The sequence below is a fragment of the Erpetoichthys calabaricus genome, chromosome 1 (assembly GCF_900747795.2).
Source record: "Erpetoichthys calabaricus chromosome 1, fErpCal1.3, whole genome shotgun sequence".
Lineage (NCBI taxonomy): Eukaryota > Metazoa > Chordata > Cladistia > Polypteriformes > Polypteridae > Erpetoichthys > Erpetoichthys calabaricus.
The window spans coordinates 91,128,160-91,151,939 of record NC_041394.2 but is presented as its reverse complement, the minus strand read 5'-3'; the positions used below and the strand labels follow the sequence as shown (position 1 = coordinate 91,151,939).

The 23,780-nt window shown below is 41.4% G+C and overlaps 1 protein-coding gene across 2 annotated transcripts in view; it reads left to right on the top strand.

Annotated features, from left to right (window-relative positions):
• The first annotated feature begins 270 nt into the window (after positions 1–270).
• The window catches only part of rin1b (Ras and Rab interactor 1b), a 57,255-nt gene continuing 33,745 nt past the window's right edge, over positions 271–23,780 (top strand). The window contains exons 1-4 of one of the 2 annotated variants that reach the window (XM_028803290.2): positions 271–462; positions 18,221–18,400; positions 19,940–20,054; positions 20,163–20,235. In XM_028803290.2, the coding sequence (XP_028659123.1) occupies positions 18,221–18,400; positions 19,940–20,054; positions 20,163–20,235 (368 nt within the window). In that variant the 5' untranslated portion in view covers positions 271–462. Of the gene's footprint in view, positions 463–18,220; positions 18,401–19,939; positions 20,055–20,162; positions 20,241–23,780 lie in introns of those variants that run through there. The other variant, XM_051922106.1, reaches the window with a different exon arrangement.

Genomic DNA, 23,780 nt, shown 5'->3' with positions numbered 1-23,780 from the left:
GTATGGGTCAGTTTCCTTTTTGGACCATTTGTGTTTCTTCTCGGAAACCATTACTATTCGCACTCTATTCCTGTAAGAAAAAGATAAAAACAATACAAGCGGTCGTGTTCTCAGGTAGCAAAACAAAAGATAGGAGATAAGAGCGCTGCAAGGAGGAAGTAGCTGCGTTCAGAGAGAGAAGAGCGGGAGACTGGAAAGGACGTAAAGAAGCGGAGCGGAGTGTAGTATGAATCACGAGACGTGGGGAGGCGGGGGGTGAGAGCGAGTGAGAGAGAGTGTGTGTGAGAGAGAGAGAGAGGGACAGGAGCACTTGGCTTTCAAGCAGCGGACGCACTTCATAGAACCTATGGCCGGCAAATACACCACGAGCTCCAGAGAGCTGATGTGAAGGGAGGCACATACCAAGCAGAGCACCGTGGATTCCTCATGGACTAGTCGCCACATTTTTTCTAAAGTTGAGAGGTATGTATGTTTTACTGATTGTTGCCTAACTACGCATAGTTCAGATATGCTGATGACTTAGTGCTTTCGTGTGACTTGTTTCGGCTCGTTTGTCTCTCGTTGCTACCTGAGCTGCCACTCACGTCGGCAGTACACTTGAAATCTGACGTGCGCCTGGTATTATGGGGGCTGTGCCACTGGAGATGAGTGTTGGTGCCACCTTGGCATATTTGAGCTCATTTACGGAGATAGTCGTACGGATCGGGGTAGGGTCTGTATGCTCGTAACTTTAAATGAATCTGGATGTGACAAATGTATATGGAACGACTGCTAGAGGGCACATAACCTGCCGCACAGGCTGTGCCATGAGTGAGTATGAAGTTGGACCCGAAACCGCACAGTTACTCACAAGTTCCGATAGCACAGATGGCTCCTGTTGTGCTTGGATTAGTCACTTCAACGGAGTTTTTAATCGAATATGCACCACAAGTTTTTTTTATCCTTAAGTGTTTTGAAATGTATGCAAAAATAACTTTTAAATACAAAAAACATAACATTTCCAAACCCAACAAAGTAATGAATAAACAAATACACAATAGTACATGCTGATCCTAAATTTTCAAAATTCGAGGTGTGCGCCCAGTGATTCAGAGCTGCCACCGCACCAGTGGAGTAGTTGGCAGTCAGACGGGCAGACAGCATTGCGCAGCGCCATCGTTCTATTTTAATAAACTGAGTTCTATACGATTTATGTTTAAAACCCCAGTGACACAGGATGGCAAATTACTCCAAGTAATTTATGACTTCGCTTTCAAATAAACCACATTTAATTAACATTGTTCAAGTTATACATCCACCAACATCTCGGGGTAGCAGAGAACAGGCAGCAGTGGGTGCGAAGCAGGAGGTAAATCGCGGATTCAGCACAAAAAAACACGCACACACACACACACGCGCGCGCGCGCTCTAGGATAATCGTGACTCGCAGAATAACCTAAACTTGGTAGTCCTCAGGAGGAACATCCACATCACTGTAAATATTTTGTATTTATTTCACATTCTCACCCACAAAGCTACTTACACATCATAGGAAAGAAAGCCCGAGGTTGCCATGTGTGCTGCAAAATTTTCGTGATGTGTCGGACGTATTCCACACATCCACTCCGATAAGATTACATCGATAATAAAGTAAAGCAGAGATTCAGCATATTCCAATTAACCGTTTAAAATAGGCGATTCGGACCATATTACTAAATCGTGTCACAATATATTGTATGCTTCAAAGCTGAAAAAGCCATCCATTTTTCCAAACCCGTATAATTTCTGAAGACTGAATCGCCATGGGATGTGACCTGGACTGGACGCCGATCAGTGATAGGACGCATTCACAAGCCCACTTGCACTCAAGCTTACCGAATAAATAAATAGTAAAGTAATAAATGTAAATAAATAAATAAGCAGGATGCCTCAAGAAAACACCAAGTCTTATAAATACAGGGGCCAAAGTGGTTCTTCAAAGCGATACCATATGTCCGCTTCCCAACAGAACCATCCATTTGGCTCCAGAAAGAGCCTTTATTATAGAGACCTGTGCCAGGTTTCATAAATAATTTTGAGTAGAAGGTAACAGATTTGTGAAATCCCAATGGTTCTTGATTTTAAAAGGAGTTCTGCTGCATACAACAACACAGCACAAGTTCAACTTTCCTTCATCTGTTGTGTCCTGCTAGGTAGCCTGCTATATGTTAAAGATTTCCATTCTTTCCACATATTAGGAGCCTTTTAAAACATCAAAGAACTAATTATGCAGAGAATCCTTCCCAGAATGAAATGTTTGTTGTCAAGCCATGATTCAACAAGGAACCACACAACCCAGTAAAATGCCATCACAGAACCAGTGTTATTTAAGAGTGGACGCAACCACAGGGATAACTTGGACACTCTGTGCAGACATCCAACTCACTGGGATCTTGCTGGGCGATGGACACCAATGCACTGTACTCAAAACTGATTAATGGGGAAAAAAAAAGCTGAACTAGGTTTATTTTAAAATTATACACTTTTTAAAATTAAATCTTGGTGAAAACAAAGGAAAAAAGTCACACATTCCACAAATATTTTGTGGTCACAAAATAATGAAGATATAAAGAAAAAAGACAGTGTGATAATGGTGACGGTCATTACTACCACAATAGTTACGATTTAAAGAACACCTTGACCCAATATGTAACTCCTGGGTCCAGGCTTCCAGTCCAAATGTGGTCACAGTTTTTGAGGAGTTTGCATGTTCTTTTTTTTATTTTCTAATGCTACTGCAGCATTTCTCCCACATCCCAAAGACGAAGTATGGTTCATGATAAGGACCCATGATGAGTATCCAAGCTCCGGTGCTTCATCCAGAGTTGATATCCACCTTGTGCCCATGCATTGCTACACAGGTACCAAACCTGTACAGGGCCCGCTCATGTGCATATCCACAAAGTGCCAGTTTAGAGTCGCCCATCTAACCTGCATATCACTTGGGATTTGGCAGGAATGCCAACAAAGACTCCTGAGGCACATGTTAAACCCACATAGGTAATGACCAGGCATAGGATTTAAACCAATGACGCTGGATCTGTGACACAGCAGTATTAACCAATGTAGCACCATGCCACCCCACAATGGAACAACTAAATCTTTCCAGAGTATGTTAAATTTACAAGGAGAATCTGATTTGATTTGGTTTACTAAGAGCAGCATGGCCGTGCAATTAATTGTGAGGTCATGTAAACTGGTGACACTCATTGGCATTATGTGGGAGTGGGCCCTGTGATCGTCTGGCACCCCACCCAAGGCTGATTCTGCCATGTGCACATTACAGTGGGGATAGGCTCTGGCACCCTTTCGATCATGGACCAAAATAAGCAGGTTTGAGAATGTTATTGATTATTAAGAAACATAATCTTAACACTAATATTCTTAAACACTCATTCTTACCAATTCGTAAACAGAACAAGCGCCAGATATCCAGTTTCATGTGGAAATACTTCTGAACACATGCAGGTTCAAAAACCAAATGAATAAGCAAAAGCACAGCCATTTCAATGCATCTGAAAATGACATAGAGGTCCTCTCATAAAAACGGCAGTTCTCTACTTTCCGAGCACCATCTTATCACAGGGCACACTCCTGTGTGTCACGGACAGCTGAGATTTGCTAGTCAGTGTCTTACAGTTGCATTTAATTATAAACTTTGCTCATCTACACTTTAATTAAGCTTTCTGTGTTGGCAGACCTAAGGTAGAAAATTGGGTTCTGGGCTGTGCCAATGGAATAAAGACAAGGCATCTGTACTTTTTGGATTCTACAGTCAAGGCAGGAGCCAAGGGTAAACAATAATTTTAATCTACACCTTAACATTTACATTATTTTGAAGACAAGCTCTAATTTATTTAATCAGAATGCTGAGAATATGTTATATATGTTCATCACACCTTCAGTAGTATTTATATCGAGAACATACAATACAGCCAACTAAATGCAGTACACAAAATACTGGGGCATCAGCTATTTGTGTTTCTATTCGCAAGAGGATTACAAATGGATGGGTGATGATATACTGTATACCAGGGTTCCCCAACTTGTCCCAGAGCCCCCAACCCCAGCCCCCCAGTTGCTACAGATTTTCATTCTAACCAATTCATATACAGGCTGGCAGTTCTCATTTGATACCATTGTGTCAATCCAGATACTTCAAAAAGGATCATATTATTTTCATAACATTTCATTCTCAAAGATGCTTAATCCAATCAAGAGTTTCTGTCGACTGGAGCTTATTTCAGCCACCGTGGGCACAAGGCAGGAAACGCACACTCACACTCACACTGGAGCCAATGTAGAGTCACCAACCAATGTAACCGGCATGTCTTTGGGGATGTGGGAGGAAAGCTGTAAACCCCACATAGACATGGGGAGAAGAAGGAAACTCAACACGGGCAAACAACAGGCGCTGAATTCAAACCCAGGGCACTGGATCGACATATATGAGGATATACAGTACACACCAACATTAAAACCACTAACAGGTGAAGTGAGTAACATTGATTATTTCGTTACAATGGCACCTGTCAAGGGGTGAGATATATGAGGCAGCAAGCGAACAGTCAGTTCTTGCAGGTGATGTAAACATAAGGACCTGAGTGACTTTGACAAAGGACAACTTGTGATGGCTAGACAGCTGGGTCACAGTATCTCCAAAACGGCAGGTGTTGTGGGTTGTCACCAGTATGCAGTTGTTAATACCTACAACTGGTGAACCAGTGACAGGGTCATGGGTGCGTGTGGTGAGTGAAGGCCAGCCCATCTGAACCGATCCCACAGAAGAGCTACTGTAGCATAAATTGATGAAAAACGTAATGCTGGCCATGAGAGAAACGTGTCAGAACTCACAGTGTGTTGCAGCTTTGCTGTGTATATGACTGCGTAGCTGCAGGCTGGTCAGAGAGCCTATGCTGACCCCTGCCCACCACTGAAAGTGGCATCAGAATTGGACCATGGAGAAACAGAAGGAGGAAATGTGAACGGATGAATTGGTTTTTGTTAGATCAGCTGGGTGTGTGTGTCCTTTACCTGAGGAAGAGATGGCAGCAGGATGCACTATGGGAGGCAGTGTGACGCTCTGGGCAATGTTCTGCTGGGAAACCTTGGGCCTTAGCATTCATGTAGCTATTACTTTGACTTGTACCACCTACCTAAAGATTGATGCACACCACAATCATTCATTGGCAACAGTATTCCCTGATGGAAGTGTCTTCTTTTAGCAGGATAATGCACCCTACCACATTGTAAAAACTGTTCAGGAATGGTGTGAGGAACATGACAAGGAGTTCAAGGTGTTGACTTGGCCTCTAAATTCTCCAGTTCTCAATCAATCAAGCATGAAGGATCCACGTCACAATTTAAGATCTGCTGCTAACACCTTGGTGTCAGATACCACATTATAACACCAGAGGTCTTGTGGAGTGCAGGCCTCACAGGGTCAGATGTGTTCTGGTGGCATGAGGGGCACCAACACAATATTAGGCAGGTGGTTTTAAAGTTGTTGTTGCTGACTGGTATAAAGTGATGAGCTATACTCTGTGACACACTGTCTGGAACAAAGTGAGACAAAGTTGAAATATACTGTATGTCAAAAGTAATAACTGATTATTAACCATCACACTGAAGGGAAACACAACAGAAAGGGCAACACTGAGAATTAAGCAAACAAATGAAAAACCATCATGAACTCTGGAGATTTTGTACTAGGCTTTCTTTTGTGTTGTTTTCGTAGTGACATTATTGTGTTGCATTGCTCTTTGCATCTAATGACACTTTCTGTTGCTGTAGTGGCGCTAATCATAAGGCCAGTATTTGGTATCACTATTTAGTGAAGGGTTGCAGTAATGTCTTGACTGAACATTATATAGAAAATAAGGAAATACTTTTTTGCAAAAATAAATAATATTGTACAGTTTTGTTTAAGAGTTACATGTTTATGATTCAACTTCCCTGAGTGTGATTTCTATTGTTTCCTTTTTACAAAAGCACACCCAATTGACATCTCCCCACCTGCTTGAGGGTTCGGTTTCCCAATGTGTGTACAAATCTCTGTCACCCACTCCAATCTTGGCACCAGGCATATCTTTATTCCCAAGCCTGCTGTCCAGGCAGATCCCCCGTGTATGATCTCATCTATGCCATGCTGGAAGCCTGTACTTTCGTCTCATGGCTTGAAGGGGTACATACTCGCCCCACATGACTACTCTCTCTTTCTTTGGTACCCACAGAGTAATTACCTCCAGGGCACCATTACATTAAATACAACTTAATGGTGGCTTTTGTTTACTCCCACTAGCACTATCACAATCATCACTGGGTTTCTCTTGAAATGTATGAAGGTTTCTGGGCCTGTTCCGGGTCATTTGCCTGTCTTTTACTTTTCCTGCCCCAGCAATACCATGCCAACTGCAAAAGGATTCTGTGAGTTAGGTGGCTAGAAGGACACTTGATAATATCGGTCAGTCAGGCTCAGCAAGAACATGGACACATTCACATATTTATTTTTTTGATTTGATATTCTTCATTAATCCCAGAGGGGAAAATTCCTTTTCACATAATGCTTGGGGGTTAGAGGTCAGGGTCAGCCATTGTACAGCACCCCTGGAGCAATTTTGAGGTTAAGGGTGTTGCTCAAGTGCCCAGTGGAGTAGGATTCCTTCTGGAAGCAATTGGGTTTGAACAGGCAACCTTCCAGATGGCAGCACATATCCTTAGCCTCAGAGCCACCACTCCACCCTGGTATGGTACTTTCACATAATTTAGAGAATGATTTAGGAGTTCATTGAAATGAATTCCAATGAGTAGATGCCAAAGAACAATATTTTGATAACCACACCCCAGCAAGCAGTTATTGAGGGGGACATACACTTTTATTAATATTAAGTAAGACTCCTCTGAGCCATCAGTTCACAAAGTAACTTAGAAATAGTGCAAACTCACACCCCATGTTACCTTGTTTAATATCGTGTTTTTTGAAGATCGAAGTTGTTGGGAATTTGATTTGAGCAATTGCTTGTCTGTTCTGTTTACTTTGCAAAGATGAGCCTGAGCTCACATATACTGCTAACTGAGGGTACCCAACCTAACAGTTTACTGTTTAATTTTCAAAAGGCTATAATATCTTTAAGCTATCTTTTTCTTGATTAGATGCATCCCACACAAATGGCAGCTCCTCTGCATTCCATCTGCCCGGCCTTAAGTGCTCTTTTAGTTGTGCCAGCTTAACAACCTCTTTAGGCTACGCAAATCAAACCACAGAAACCACATGGATAAATCAGTAGCACCAAGTCCAAACTGGTAATAATACACTCTTTAAAGCATAATACATTTTTCCAGGGTGGGTGGCAAGTGCAACATTAGATTATCCAGGAGTGAAAATACTCCACACCCTTCTGGGTAATGTAAGACACTGCAGTGGCCCATGCCCTGGCACCAGTTCTTACTTGCACTAACCTCACAAGTGAGAACAGGTCTTTACAGCTAAGCACGTTTTCCTGCTGTATTAAAAATGCGTTATATTTTATTACACATTTCCTTTAAGGTTAACATAAGGCACAGTGGAAAAATAAACCAGATTTCACACACTGTCTGGCAACGACAACAAATGTGACTTTGGCGTTGGTCCCAGAATATTGACAATGATGACTAGAAATATGACAGTTAACAGTCTAGCATATCTGTCATTAATAAGCACCACTTAGAAGACTGATGGCTTGAGTATGTGGTAGAGGATGAAAAGAAGAAAGCTAGCATGTGTCATGGGATCGCAGAGTTCACACATTGTGATAAACAAGATTTGTGTAAAAGCTTCAACAAGACTTTCAACGTGCTGTTCACTTCACTTCAGTTATTTTTGTATAGTGCTCTTCACTGAGCTCAAGATCAGAGCGTCGTAACAAGTTCACAGATAAAATACAATTACCAGCTTTACAAATTACTGACTGCTTCACGTAATAAAAGTGTTAACTGCGGCAGAAGCACTTTAAAATGAGTGTGTATCAGAGCTCTGTGATTCCTACTATAGCAACAAATGAGCAGATAACTAACTATTCAATTACAGCAGGCAAAATGCAAATTGTTATAAGATATCTGAAGTGCATACTGATGCACACAATGCTCTGTTTCAGCAATCCATTTGGACTGAGATTTAGTAAACGACTTTTGTATCTTTTTCATGACAGATATACTAAACTACTTCTTTCAACATCTTACCACTATTCTCAGTGTGTAACGTTCAATGGCTCTTTAAATGCAAGTTACATACAATATATGTATTAGAAACATCTCATTTCTGGAGCATAATGGAGGCAACGTTTTGTGTCACCCTTACCTGGACCAAAGAGCATTAATGTTCAATATACAGTATATATATATACAACTGTTCGACTGACAACCATCTCTCCGCCATTTTGAAATGCAGGGTAGGTGCTGCCATCTATCGGCAACAAAAAGAATTTTAAGTGAAATCTCTATGTGCAGGGCAGGTGCTGTGAATTCTCTATGTAATAAACTTAATAAGTTATAGCGTAATGAAAATTGCATAATTAGATCTGGACCACCTTATACACACATCTATATTGTGAACCGCGTAGAGCTGCTATAACCCAACGCAGACAGGCGGAGACACAAGTGCAGCACGCAACACGCCTTTCTTTGCTCCCCAGAGCACAATTCACTGTCCTTCTGCCTCTACTCCTCCCTCGCCAAGCTTCGCCCTTCTTCCTTCCGACTCTGGCTCCTCAAATGGAGTGAGGTGGCTCCTTTTATTCATCTCCTTGGAGTGCTCCAGGTGGCTCATCAGCATTACCTGGAATCACTCCTAGGTGCGGTGGAAGTCCTATGTAGGGCTCTGCAGCTCCCCCTAGTGGCCCCCACGGAACCCAACAGGGCTGTACCAGCATGCCTTGCGGGAATCTGTGGGGGGCTGCCCTCTAGCGTCCCAGGGGAGGTAGTGCCTCGAAGATGATCTCCCCTCCGGTCCTTCTATTCAGCTGGCATCCCAGCTGGGTAATGACTGAGGCTGCCCATCACAATATATAAAGAGGTGGGCAAAAGTAGCTTTACAGTTGTATGTGAAACACAGAGTTTATTCTTGTATTATTATTTATTTATTAATTATTGTATTATTAATTTTGTATTATTTGTCTCCTTATGTGTCGTCTTCTTAAAGCTATTGAGTTAATAAAGCTATTGTAATAATCATAACCTGCATGTCTTTTTCCATACAATCAACTGTTAACCTACTTTTGCCCACCCCTGCATATTATATATATTATTTAGATATATCTCTCTATTTATAAAAAAAAAATCTTGGAAGGCTTGGAAGGAGACGATATGTGATCTTTTCGGAAGACAATTTGATGTCCCGTGAGACAAAAGGACAGCCGATGTACAGGCTTTTAAATGATTGACACGCAGTGCGACAAGCAGAACACGCAGCACGGCAGCAGCAGGAGAAAGACAGCAGCTGATCAGACCGCATCTCTTCAGCAGGCATTCAGCCCCGACCCCCCCAAACAACGCGAGCAGCAGAGATGCGAAGTGGCTGGAGCGTAGCGCACCCGGTAAGAGAATGGGAGTCGGTAGGCGAGCGAAGCGAGCAGGGGACAAAACCCCCTAGTAATATATATATATCCAAAATTGTTTTTTACCATGCAAATACACAAAGCAGGGATGATCACAAGGATAACACAATAGTAACATATAAACTGAATCACACTACATCCCAGTCATTTTACTGGGCCAGTGGGTGACAATCTTTGGTAGGAAAGGAAAACTGCGATAAGCAATTTGATGAAGTCAATTAGGGGAATAGACGTGTGCTATATGCGGGCAGTGTGGCCTAGTGGCTAAGGGACAGGACTGGAAAGCACAAGTCTTAGTCCACAGCCCCCTGAGTCACTGTGTGACACTGAACTGAGTCACTTAACCTGCCCGGGAAAATTCACACAATTACTCTTTATGTGTAGGGCCTTGGAATGATGCTCACAATGAAAGCGACTACAGAAGGGGGCTATCAGAAAAAAACTTAAAATCAGATATGAGCACTTTCTGTTTGTATTGAAATTAGTTGTATCTTTAATTGTGTGTTTGTTCATTCCAGTATGCCACAGTAAAGTGAAGAAGAGCCTTAGACACATTCAGTTACTAAAACAGTTTTGCTTTCTACCTCCTCCAGTCTTCTAAGCAGGCTACATAAATGAGAAAGCCTACTGGAGTAATTGTTAGGCAAGAGACTGCCTGTTGGAACAAGCAGAAATGGGAGAACAGCAGCAGCATAGCCATCTTTGTGAGGGAGAAATATAAATGTCTTAGGGCTTAGAAGAAGTGGCAACCTCTCAGCTCCAGGAACCTGAATTTGATTTCTGGATTCTTCATTGTGTGTTCTTGACTCTGTGTGCCCTTCTTGCAACCCTAGGATGTTTTTCTGCATCCTCTGGTTTGATACCACATCCAAAAGACCTGTCCATTAGGCGAACCAGCATTTTATGAGTGGGGCCTCCAGAGGACTTGAGCTCCATCTGAGGTTGGTTTCTGCCTTGCAACCATTGCTGCCACCACAGGCTCCATCATTCCACAAAAAAAAAAGCCTGAAATGTGTTGGATGGAAAGATATCAATGTGCATTATTTGAACATTTTCTTATGAGACTTCATTTCAGATCCCCAAGTTCACAAGTGCAGGGTTCTTGGAATCTGTATCAGGATTCGTGGAAACACAGAAACACAGATGCAGACCTTGCAAAGCATAAAAGTCAAAAATGAACATTAACATTATATTCTTGGTTCCACTAGTGCTGTCGCTTGCTACATATAATTACAGGCAGTCGGGATGGGCGGCTTTGTAACCGTGGGAGGATCAGGAGGTGTTTCGTTGCCCTCCATTACCATAGCAACTGCCCATTGTGCTGGATTATTCCTTGGCGCCCACACATTACGATGCCTACTCAGTGTACTTAAAAACCAAAACAGCGTCATGTCCCAGACGTTAAGCCCTAGTATTTTCAAGTTTGCTGGAGTGGCGTTATGTCTGTTACTGAGACGACAGGCTTGTACTGAAGTGTTTCCTGAAATGATCACATACATTTAGCACAGACTGCTGTCTTTTGTGCGAGACAACAAGAGGAAAAATCGTGGCACTGTTAAGATGAGTTTGATAATGGAACACAAGTCATGTAAATCCATTATCACTTGTAATTGCTCTGATATTATATTAAATTTCACTTTATTATATTAAACTCACAAGAAATATAGAGATCCAAAGTAAATTAAGAAATGCTGATTGTGGCCTAGGATGCCTTGACTCAAGTGAAATGCCTTCAACCTGTTATTTTCAAATCATTTGCTTTAATTACTGTGAACAATAACAACTGGAAATATGTGGAACTCTGTTAAATGAAGACTTTACAGGCATATGATTACTATAAAAATAAGTTGGCCTGACATGTCACAGGTTATGTTTCTCTTGCAATCCCATCTGCCTCCTGGTCTAAGACTGCCTTTTTTGGCTTTGTGGCTCCATTTTATTTTTGTACTTGGTGAAACTTGCATAGACAACACACTTAAAAGTTTGACAAGACTATCCCTTCTGGTATTACCCATAATTCCCTCCCTACAGCAGTGGACTCTTAGTCACCCTTATTATACATTCTTAATAGAGATTTGCAACTGCTATCTCAATGGCTTCCTTCAAGAAGTGTTGTCACAAAACTGATGTTAGTATCCACATGAACGGCTATGCCTACACCCAAATGATGTACGTAGACTGAAGACCGAAATGAAAACCCAGGATTACATCTCACAGATGGCCAGGAACAATCTGAGATTTCTTTAGGAAGAACTAGAGACTGTCCATGGAGAATGAGGTGACCCGACTGCCCAGCTCAGCATGTTTCCATTGTCATGCTCAACAAGAAAAGCAGATCAAAAGTGAAGTAAAGGCTTGTTTCTAAAATATACTTACTTATGTTAAAACAGAAGAAGACTTAATTAAAATTAAATTGAGTTCTGTCAGTTTTAATGAGAAGCTTCACTCAGTGTAGTCTTGTCGCTAAGGCAGATTAATGTAAACCGTGAGGCTGATGCTTCAGAAAGGCCAAACGTGTTCAAGCTAACAGAAAGGAAACAAATACTCAAAAAAAACAGTTCTGTAAAACAGTGGTGTGTGGACGGACATTACTGAGCTCACCGTATGTCCAACTGTGAAGCAGGTGGGCTACAGCAGCAGGAGAAGACCAAACCAGATTACAATCCTGTCAGCTAAGAACAGGCAAAGTAAGGCCACAGTGGGCACGTGGTCATCAATACTGGACGTCTGATGACTGGAAAAATGTGACATGGACTAAAGAATTGTGATTTATGCTATGACCTGCAAATGGCAGGGTCAAGATTTGGAATAAACAGCATATAATCATGGCTCCAGCCTGTTTTGTGTCGACAGCCTGGGCTGGTGGAGGTTCTGTAATGGTGTGAAAGTGATTTCTTGACACACATTAGGCTTCTTAATTTCAACTGAACATCATTTCAATGACACTGTTTATCGAGGCATTGCTGCTGGCCATGTTCATCCCTTTATATTCACAGTCCGCCATTTTTCCAATGGATACTTCCAGCAAGATAATGTGCCATGTCACAAAAAGCACACCATCGTAGGCCATCTGAAGGCTGACTGATCCAAGTCCACTCCATGAAACTCTCTTAAGGCCTGAGATCACTCAATTGTATTATACTGTCTGCCCCATCACATCACAGCTGGGCACATCCTCCACTTTCACAATGTCATTATCATAACGATAAGCCTTTCCACACTATGATGTCATTTCATCATATATACAAATAATAATTTGCATCGCTATCTCCATTTGATCTTCAGCCCCCTTCAGACCTTCTTCATTTGTCATTTGGGGTGACCATGTTATTTCTAACATCTCCTTTCTAGCACTTACAAGCTGTTGTCAAAGTGATTTTGAAACCTCCATGATTTGAACTGCCTAGGTTACCACAGACCATGTTAAAGATTTAATGGGTTTTAATAAAAATGCTTCAGTTTGCAAATGTTTTAGAGCTCAATAAAACAGACTCTGCTTGGTTTCCTCTGACACTGACACCTTGCTGTTGTGTAGCTGACTTGGTGATAAGTGATCTAAGATATCTGTAACTGCTGACAATTTTCAACCATGTTCCATACAGCACATGAAAAAATCTTCAGTACTATACTGTAATCCTCTTTAATAAAATCCCTGTGTGCGTCCAGGTGTCCGTGTGTGTGTGTCTTCTGGTGAAGTGCGCATGCGCGGGGCACGGTGCGATGCGCGATATTACTGTCAGAGAAAGTTACAGGCGTTTTACGGAAATACAAACCAGTATTACTGCGAGAGGAAATTAAAGGTACACAATACAGTGACTCATATTACAGCCACATACAAGCCAGTATTACTGTCAGAGAAAATTAAAGGCATATTACCGACGCGCACGCCTGTATTACCGCCAGAAAAAATTAAAGGTATATTATGGACGTACAAGACAGTATTACTATCACAGAAAATTAAAGACACACAATACACAGCGGCAGCACACAAAGAACAGTCAGCTCAGCAAGTAAACATCAACAAAAGAAAGGCTGAAAGAAAGAAAAATACGACCAACAAAAAGAATGAGGTCAAAGTCCCTTGCCATTTAATATACAGTAGACTGTTCCTACTAATGTTTATGCACTACTGTTCTAGTGCCCGTTATTGTAACGGGCTAAATGACTAGTTATTTAATATTCTACTTAAAACAAATAGTTTGAATTCATAAATGCACTCCACTGCTTACAATGGCTTAACTCATATATTAGTTTGGACCTTGCTAGTATTTTTGTGAAAATGACAAATAAATAAAAATACAGCGTAGCCCATACGCCAGCTGCATTAGTTCTGGTTAACTCCACTCAATCTTCAAAACTGCATCTGCCTAGCAATGTCTGGCAATCCATTTTCTGAAAATGATTATCCCACTACTGGGTTGCTTGTAATTGGAGTCAAACATAAAAAGGCAACCAACCATTAAGTGGGATGCCAAACATAACTGGATTATATATAGTAAGACAGAACTTTATTTATTTATCTCCAGGGGGAAATGTGGCTTTTTAGAGAAGCTCATTAAATAAATTATAAACGTTATTGATATATACAACCCCAATTCCAATGAAGTTGGGACGTTGTGTAAAACGGAAATAAAAACAGAATACAATGATTTACAAATCCTTTTCAACCTATATTCAATTGAATACACTACAAAGACAAGATATCGAATGTTCAAACTGATAAACTTTATTGTTGTTTTGCAAATCTTCACTCATTTTGAATTTGATGCCCGCAACACTTTCCAAAAAAGCTGGGACAGAGGCATGTTTACCACTGTGTTAAGTCACCTTTCCTTTTAACAACACTCAATAAGCGTTTGGGAACTGAGGACACTAATTGTTGAAGCTGTGTAGGTGGAATTCTTTCCCATTCTTGCTTGATGTACAACTTCAGTTGCTCAACAGTCCGGGGTCTCCATTGTCGTATTTTATGCTTCATAATGCGCCACACATTTTCATTGGCAGACAGGTCTGGACTGCAGGCAGGCCAGTCTAGTACCCACACTCTTTTACTATGAAGCCACGCTGTTGTAACACATGCAGAATGTGGCTTTGCATTGTCCTGCTGAAATAAGCAGGGACGTCCCTGAAAAAGACGTCGCTTGGATGGCAGCATATGTTGCTCCAAAACCTGTATGTACCTTTCAGTATTAATGGAGCCTTCACAGATGTGCAAGTTACCCATGCCATGGGCACTAACACACCCCCATACCATCACAGATGCTGGCTTTTGAACTTTGCGCTGATAACAATCCGGATGGTCCTTTTCCTCTTTGGCCCGGAGGACACGACGTCCATGATTTCCAAAAACAATTTGAAATGTGGACTCGTCAGACCACAGCACACTTGTCCACTTTGCGTCAGTCCATCTCAGATGAGCTCAGGCCCAGAGAAGCTGGGTTGTTGATATATGGTGTTGTAGATATATGGCTTTCGCTTTGCATGGTACAGTTTTAACTTGCACTTGTAGATGTAGTGACGAACTGTGTTAACTGACAATGGTTTTCTGAAGTATTCCTGAGCCCACGTGGTAATATCCTTTACAGAATGATGTCGGTTTTTAATACAGTGCCGCCTGAGGGATCGAAGGTCACGGGCATTCAGTGTTGGAATTCGGCCTTGCTGCTTACATGCAGAGATTTCTCCAGATTCTCTGAATCTTTTGATGATATTATGGACAGTAGATGATGAAATCCCTAGATTCCTTGCAATTGTACGTTGAGAAACGTTGTTCTTAAACTGTTGGACTATTTGCCCACGCAGTTGTTCACAAAGTGGTGAACCTCGCCCCATCCATGCTTATGAATGACTGAGCCTTTTGGGGATGCTCCTTTTATACCCAATCATGACAAACACCTGTTTCCAATTAACCTGTTCACCTGTGGAATGTTCAAAACAGGTGTTTTTTGAACATTCCTCAACGTTCCCAGTCTTTTGCTGCCCCTGTCCCAGCCTTTTTGGAACGTGTTGCAGCCATTAAATTCAAAATGAGTGAAGATTTGCAAAACAACAATAATGTTTATCAGTTTGAACATTCGATATCTTGTCTTCATAGTGTATTCAATTGAATATAGATTGAAAAGGATTTGCAAATCATTGTATTCTGTTTTTATTTACGTTTTACACAACGTCCCAACTTCATTGGAATTGGGGTTGTATACTAGGGCGCTTCGCTCGCTCATCCCCTGGTTTGGTTTACCAGATATACAATTTAAAGAGATTGTTATTTTCATGGGAATTGTTACATATGCATTATTTTCACTTTTACTTTAAAACTTTTGTAAAAACAATATTTGTTCTTTATTTCCGGCCCCGGGCATGATTATATCTTTCTTGCAGGACGTATAACGCTGCTCGTGTTGTGAAGGGGGTGCGGCTGAACGCACGCTAAGGAGATGCTGTCGGATCATCTGCTGGCTTGCTGCTGCTGGCGAGCTGCCTGTTCTGCTTGTCTCGCTGCCCGATCATTTCAAAGCCTGCACTGCAGCTGTCATTTTGCCACTTTGTGTCTCTGCTGCTCACGTTGTGAAGGGGTGGGGGGGTTTGGTGGCTGAACGCACGCTAAGGAGAAGCGGTCGGATCATCTGCTGGCTTTCTGCTGCTGGCGAGCTGCGTGTTTTGCTTGTCGTTTGTTGTTGTTTAAAGAGCTGGGAGCAAGTTATAAAGTGTTTGTCGCGGGACTTCAAATTGTCTTCCGATAAGATCACGTCTTGTCTCCCTTGTCTCCTTCCCAAAGATTTTTTTAAATAATATATATATTATTAATTTTATATATATATACACACACACACATTATGGTCTTCACACGAATCACATGGACTAAAAAGGAAAAAAATAAATATCTTCTGACTTGGCTGTCAGCCACAGTGATGCATTATGCAAGCATGCACATGTTGGTATAAAGGAGCCCCAGTGACGTTTACTGACACACTTCTGCCAATAATTCACCAGCTGAAAGTCCTCAGTGTTGGTGTGTCAGACAGAGGATGTGGAGCATTGTTCATAATGGCACTCAGTTTTGTTTTTATTCTCTCCTCCTCTACTACATCCAGGGCTAACTAGTTGTTGATTTGGTGGGCCTCACATGAAGTGATGCTACCAGCCCAGCACACCACAGAGTAGATCACAGAGTTGTAGAAAATGTGAAGGAAGCCATTAACCATATTAAAGGAACAAAGTCTCCTGAGGGAAAAGAGTCTGCTCTACCCTTTCTTATACAGTTCCTCTGTGTTCCAAGACCAGTCCAACTTGTCATTGAATTGGACCTCCAAGTACTTTTAGGAGTTGATCACCTCTACATCTACTCCTGGAATAGTCATTGGTCATAGAGGCTGTTTGGTGTGACGAAAGTAAATAACCAGTTCCTTGTTTTTGCTGATGTTAAGATGCAGACAATTCTCTTTGCACCAAGAAACAAAGTTCTCCACCTGTCTCATATACTCTGTTTCGTTTCTTTTATCAATACACCCCGTAAGTGCAGAATCATCTGAGAATTTCTGCAAGTGTCATGACCTGCTATTATATGTATTGTTTGAGGCATACAGAGTGCAAAGACAAGTAGACAGGACTGTTCCTTGTGGAGCTCCAGGGTTGCTAACATCCGTGTTAGAAACACAATCCTTGAGTTTCACATACTGTGGTCTGCCTGACAGACAGCCCCTTATCCAAGACACCATAGGCTCATTCACCTGCACATCAATGAGTTTACCCTTGCACAGGGATGGGTGGTATGATATTGAAGGTGCTGGAGAATAAAAAACCATAAACCTCACAGTACTGCCAGCTTTGTCCAGGTGAGACTAAGCCTTTTGAAGCAGACATATACAGTAGTTGCATCCTCCATTCCATTCTTTGACCGACAGGCAAACTACAGTGGGTCCAGGTGGTCTACCACAAGAGGACTCATACAGTCCAGGAGCAGCCTCTCAAAGGTCTTCATGATGTGAGACGTAAGTGCCACTGGTCTGTAGTCATTAGATGCAGTTTACTGGTGATTGACCACATTGTGCATCCCACGCTAGTTCAAGATTCTTCAAAGACCACCACTCCAGACAGGACAAATTACAACACAGAGATAGCAGCTTATCCTGAGTTTGCACATTTAACAACAACACTTCAGCTTCAGTCTTTACCTTTTAAGTAAGATAAAGTTACCAGGACTTTTTTGTTGCTGATTTGTCATAATCTGTTAACTTGTTCTCATGAAGACAACGTGGGCAAACCACAATATCAGACTAACACTCAGTGCGTCAGGGCAAAAAACTGCATTGGAAATAATAAAAAATTGAGGAAGGATTACAAATTAGAGTCAGACTTTTCACAGGAAGCAGTTTAAAGGAAATATGTTGCAAAATATCCCTGCTGACTAACACCGAATGTATATTTGGAACTATAAATCATCATGAAATGTCGGTCAAGGTTACTGAGTGGGCTTACTCTAAAGGTGCCTAGTTTGCTAGATTTACTTTCAGACAGACATTGTTAAAGAGGTCTGTAATTCTCAGCACTAAAACCAGATTTATACTGTAAGAAGAATACAGACTGAATGACTGGCTTCTTGTTTTGCCTCATAGATGGAGGAGGATCCAATCTACGATTCCCCTGATTCCCAGCAATGCCATCCCACTCATACCTGGGGATCCTTGAACAGGATCAGCATATTGGATCGCCTCATCCTTACCCACCCAGTGTGGCTGCAGCTATCCATCAACTGTGCAACTGCTTTGCATATCCTTCAAAGGGAGCCACCAGGGGTAAGCTGATGAACTGGGGTTACAGTTTAAAAAGAAAGCCCTCTGAATGTAATGAGAAATTGTGAGGGGCTATCACACTTGGTGCTGATTGAGATTCCATCTGAACTGTGTGACATGAGGCACAGCGGTTACCACTGCTACCTCACAGTTCCTGCGCCTTGTCTTGGGCAATATGTGTGTAGTGTCTGCATGTTTTCACTGTGTCTGCGTGGATTTGTACCACCACATCCCAGAAATGCTTGGTGACGCCAAAGTGGCCCTGTGTGAATGAGCGTGGGTGTAACTGTCTTAGGATGGTGCCAATGTAGGCTCTGACCCCTGTGATCTTGAACTGGAGATGATCTTTAATGAGACTCTTCTTGTATTGTGAGGACTTGCTGCTAATCTCAGTGTGTGAAACCAGAAGCTGTCTTTCTCAATCGTTATCACTTTTATTTGCTTTTCACAGTTTTCAGCCTTTTTGTCCTACTTGTTTACTTGTCCTAACTTTGCCCCTTCCTTGTTTGTAATAAGTTGTCAGTAAAACAAAATACCAAGTAGCTTGTATCCCACATAACAGTGGAGACTTTGGTGGTACAAGAACTTCATTGTGTGTTAACTGTAAAATGATATAAAATAACTTTCTCAGATCCACCTTAATCTAAGTCAGGGTCTTAGGGGACCCAACCCTATCCGGCCATTACTATGTACAGGCAGGAACCAGCCCTGGATAGCCCACTTGTCTACCCACAGGGCTTAGTCCTGTACACTCACCTTCACACGCAAAGCGGCAAATGTAGTTTTTAGAGTATGTGCAGACTGCACACTGACAGCAACCAGGCCTGTAACCCAGAATTCAAACATCGGTTGAAAGAAACAACATGGGCTGCCCTGGGCTTATTGTAAGGGAACACATGCTGCAGAGGTCTGGATACATTTGGAGGTGATCGACATGATCACTGTGGGTATAATGTGCCTTTGTTTTGTGATTGTAAGAAAGCAAAGTAACTTTCAGCTGATCTAGACTTGTGGTGCAACCTCAGTGAATGTGCAGGCAGAGTGAAGATTAAACATGAAATAGTGGTGGGGACTAAGGAACTGAAGGTTACAAATTCCTCATCCGCAATATATGAACAAATCTGCTCTCCTAGTTATGGAGTTGGAAAAGAAGCCAAACTGATTAAAATGTTTCTATAGATTCCTTTATAATAACACTGAATTTAGATGTTCTTCTCGTTGATTTTTCAAAATACAATTTACAGTTTTCCATAAGTTTGCAATTCCTCTCATCCATCCATGGGTATGATGAGGGGTGACTCTAAATTGGCCCATTGTGGTTATACATGTGAGTGTGCCCTGCATGAAACTGGTGCTGTGTCCAGAGTCCTATTCCTGCCAAGTGCTCAAAGCTGTTGGGATAGGCACAAGCCTCCCATGACCCTGAACTAATTGTGCGGCTGTGTGGGTGTCATCCCTTCATTTTCCTAACCTTCTTTGTGTAGTTGCAGGTTCCCAAAGTGCTAGATAATCTAACTGCTCCCCATTATGTTTCTTATGTAGTCCTTCCTAGTTCGAAAGTCAAATACATCCCAGAAGAAAGTCTTGTGTGTTCGCCTTGCTGATGACACCATGCCATCATTTGTTCGCCAGTTCACTATACAGAGCAAGGACTCCAGTAAGTGTGCCACATTTTTTTTTTATCTAGCTCTGTTGAGTGACCACAGACTGCTTTTATAGCCATCAAAAAGATTTTTAAAAATCCCAATCTTGCTTTGTCTTCCAGCTTTCTCTTTGGAGAACTCTGCTATCAGCTTCCCTGATCTGTGTCGTCTCATTTCATTTTACTGCTTGAGCAGGTGAGGTATGCTTCTTTCTTGAAAATGACCTAAACAATATCAGAGCAGCCATTGGTCACATTTGTGGGAGATGCATGTTGAATTATCTTTCTAATAGATTTCATGATTGCACTTCTTCTGTATCGTACATAGACTTAGCTGGGCTGACAGCCGGGGCAGTGTGAGATCTGCATAGTAGGAACAGATTAAGCTCACATTTATAAAACCAACCATGGGCAAGGTGCCAATGCATTATTGGGCCCACTTGCATACTCTCAAACACACTCGTATGAGCAGGATTGTTCTAGAAGTGTATAAGGGCTGAGAAAACTCATTCAGTGCATATACTCTATATATACAGTATACTAGGGGGCTTTGCCACCTGCTCGTTTCACTCGCTATCCCCCGGGCGGGCGCTAGCCTCTTTGTGGCTCTGCCACTCAAGTATGGGGATGCGGATGTACAAATTAAACAGAATGTTATTTTCATGGGAATTGTTACATATGCATAATAGAATTACCTATTTTACATTACAGTGAGTAATTAACCATGTTAAAAAATAGTAAAACGTAATAATTTGAAAGTAAATTATGTTTCAGGTTGCGTTAGAGGTATTTGCTGCGTAATACGATTTTGTTCTGTTTGGCTTTGAAATTAACACGCAAATACTTTTTACACTTACACTTTTACTGTAAAACTTTAGTAAAAACAATTTTTTGAATTCAATTTTCGTCAATATCACATTGAATTTTGATTCTGTGTTTGGACTTTCATCGTGACAACGCAACATATAACTGCCCGTGATTGAATTTCGTTTCTTTCTCTGTATTAAATAAAACGACTTTTTCGAATGTTTGGCTCTGAAATTTGTTAATTGTCTTTGTAAACGCTATTCTAACGGGAAACTGTTAACATTTTAATACGAATGGCATATCAAGATCTCCTTTGTTGTCTATTGTTATCCACGGAAGATGTACTACATTACCTTTCCTGGATACATCCTTTTTTCTACAGTAATTCGTGCGGTGAAAGACCGGACGGTGTTAACGGTTGTAGATATTCTTCGGGATATTGTAAGTTGATGTTTTCATGTTCTGCACAATTACCACCAACTGTTTCAGCATAGTCTTTCGATACGCATTTAACCAATTTGCCATGTAACCGATCAATATTTTTGCCGTTAATTCATTTGACATCATTTCTTGGAGCTAGGATTGCCCGTGTACTCATTCTTTCTGTTGATAACCCTTTGTGATGAAATTCTTCAAAAAGATTTGGACATAATACATCTTCTTTAATTGGGAATTTAAAGTGAGGAAAATGTTAAAATTTATAAGAGCTGAGAGACCAGGAACTGTGTCTGACAAAAGCATTCACACGAATGAGAGGTGAGAGGGCTGGGTGCGTGTTTGAAAATGGTTGAGATGAGGGCGTGACTTGAAAAATTCTCTTCAAAAAAGTCTCGTCTCATCGCAGGATTTTTTTCTATAATAGATATACAGTAATCCCTTGCTATATCGCGCTTCGACTTTCGCGGCTTCACTCTATCGCGGATTTTATATGTAAGCATATTTAAATATATATCGCGGATTTTTTGCTGGTTCGCGGATTTCTGCAGACAATGGGTCTTTTAATTTCTGGCACACGCTTCCTCAGTTGGTTTGCCCAGTTGATTTCATACAAGGGACGCTATTGGCAGATGGCTGAGAAGCTACCCAACCACAGTACGTATTATGTATTAAATAAAACTCCTCAAATATATTGTGAGCACGGGAGCTGTTCGCGCCCCCAGAGGATACGGCCACTCCTCAAAAAACGCTGAAAGATTACCTTCACAGTGCTCCCTTCTTTGCTGGGCTTACACGTGGCTGCTTTGCAAGCGATATGCTTCCTGCATGGTGCTTCGCATACTTAAAAGATCAAACAGCACGTATTGATTTTTGATTGTTTGCTTTCTCTCTCTCTCTCTTGCTCTGACAGAGGAGGTGTGAGCAGAGGGGCTGTTCGCATACTGGCCTAGAGGATACGGACGCTCCTCTAAAAAATGCTGAAAAATGCTTGCTCCCTTCCTCGCAGCTACTTTGTCTGGCGGTGCTTCGCATACTTAAAAGCCAAACAGCCCTATTGATTTTTGACTGTTTGCTTTTTTCTCTCTCTCTCTCTGATGCGCACTCCTTTGAAGAGGAAGATATGTTTGCATTCTTTTAATTGTGAGACGGAACTGTCATCTCTGTCTTGTCATGGAGCACAGATTAAACTTTTGAAAAAGAGCCAAATGTTTGTTTGCAGTGTTTGAATAACGTTCCTGTCTCTCTACAACCTCCTGTGTTTCTGCGCAAATATGTCACCCAAACATGACAATATAAAAATAACCATATAAACATATGGTTTCTACTTCGTGGATTTTCACCTTTCGCGGGGGGGTCTGGAACGCAACCCCCGCGATGGAGGAGGGATTACTGTATATACCCTCCGAACCCCACCCACTCATATATTGCCTTTGATCCCTGTATGTCTAATCATTTTCTTCTGATGATGACACCTGATAGGTTGTTGAAAACTTAGGAATAAAAAACTATTTAAGATACGTGATTCACTTTCCCCCTTTGTGGTTTACTAGCTACAAATATGCAAACTGGATCACAGACCTTCGCTTCCATATATACAGTATATATATATACTGTATATAATTTTATTTTCCTAATTATAACTGAGAAAACTTTCCAATTAAATCCTCATAATCCCTTTTGACACATGAAAATAAAGTGTCTCAACATGATCTAACCATTTTAAGAGCCCATCCGTCCTATTCATTGCATCAGTAAGATTGTGCCCTGTTTACCAGTGAATTTGGCAAGTGTTTTTACATTGGGCTGGGCAAAAGTCAAACTAAATTAAAATGTGGAATATTATCTTTTGAATCATTGATCATATGAGTAAATAGCTTTTAGAATATTGAATTTTAAAGTTACCACAGACCTGTATGAATAAGCTGCTATGAATACTGTAAGTGAAGCTAATTCAGTCTCATGAGAAAATATCCTAACATAACATGCAATGATGTAGAAAAGAATAAACTAAACGGAGACCCTCCTGAGAACTTCACTTAGATTTCTAGCAAACTGAACCCATTTAGTCCATGTTTTTAATGTCCCGGCACCATAAGACACAAGGCAGTCATGCCTGCTTTAAATGGATTGAGCTCAGGGCCAAGTTTTAGCTGGCGCTCTTACTGTGAAATACAGGGACCAGACACACAGTGGGCTCAGTACTTTTGGAGATGGGTACAGTAATTTGAAATCTTCTTTTACAAAAGGATGTGAGAAGAAAAAAGCTGCAATGCAATCTTTGAGATATTGGTAAGGATGGAAATGCTGTAATTGAGTTTTATTGAGATTCAGAAAAGGGGGGTAAGTGACAGCCCCATAAATGCCCTCCCCAGTGAACAGGCCTGCATATGAAGCAAGTTTAAGGATTACACATACGTTCGAGTGAAGCCCACACAGAAAAATAGAGAATGTACAAAACGCGCGTAGACAGTAACTAGGCAGGGGTTCAAATGTGGG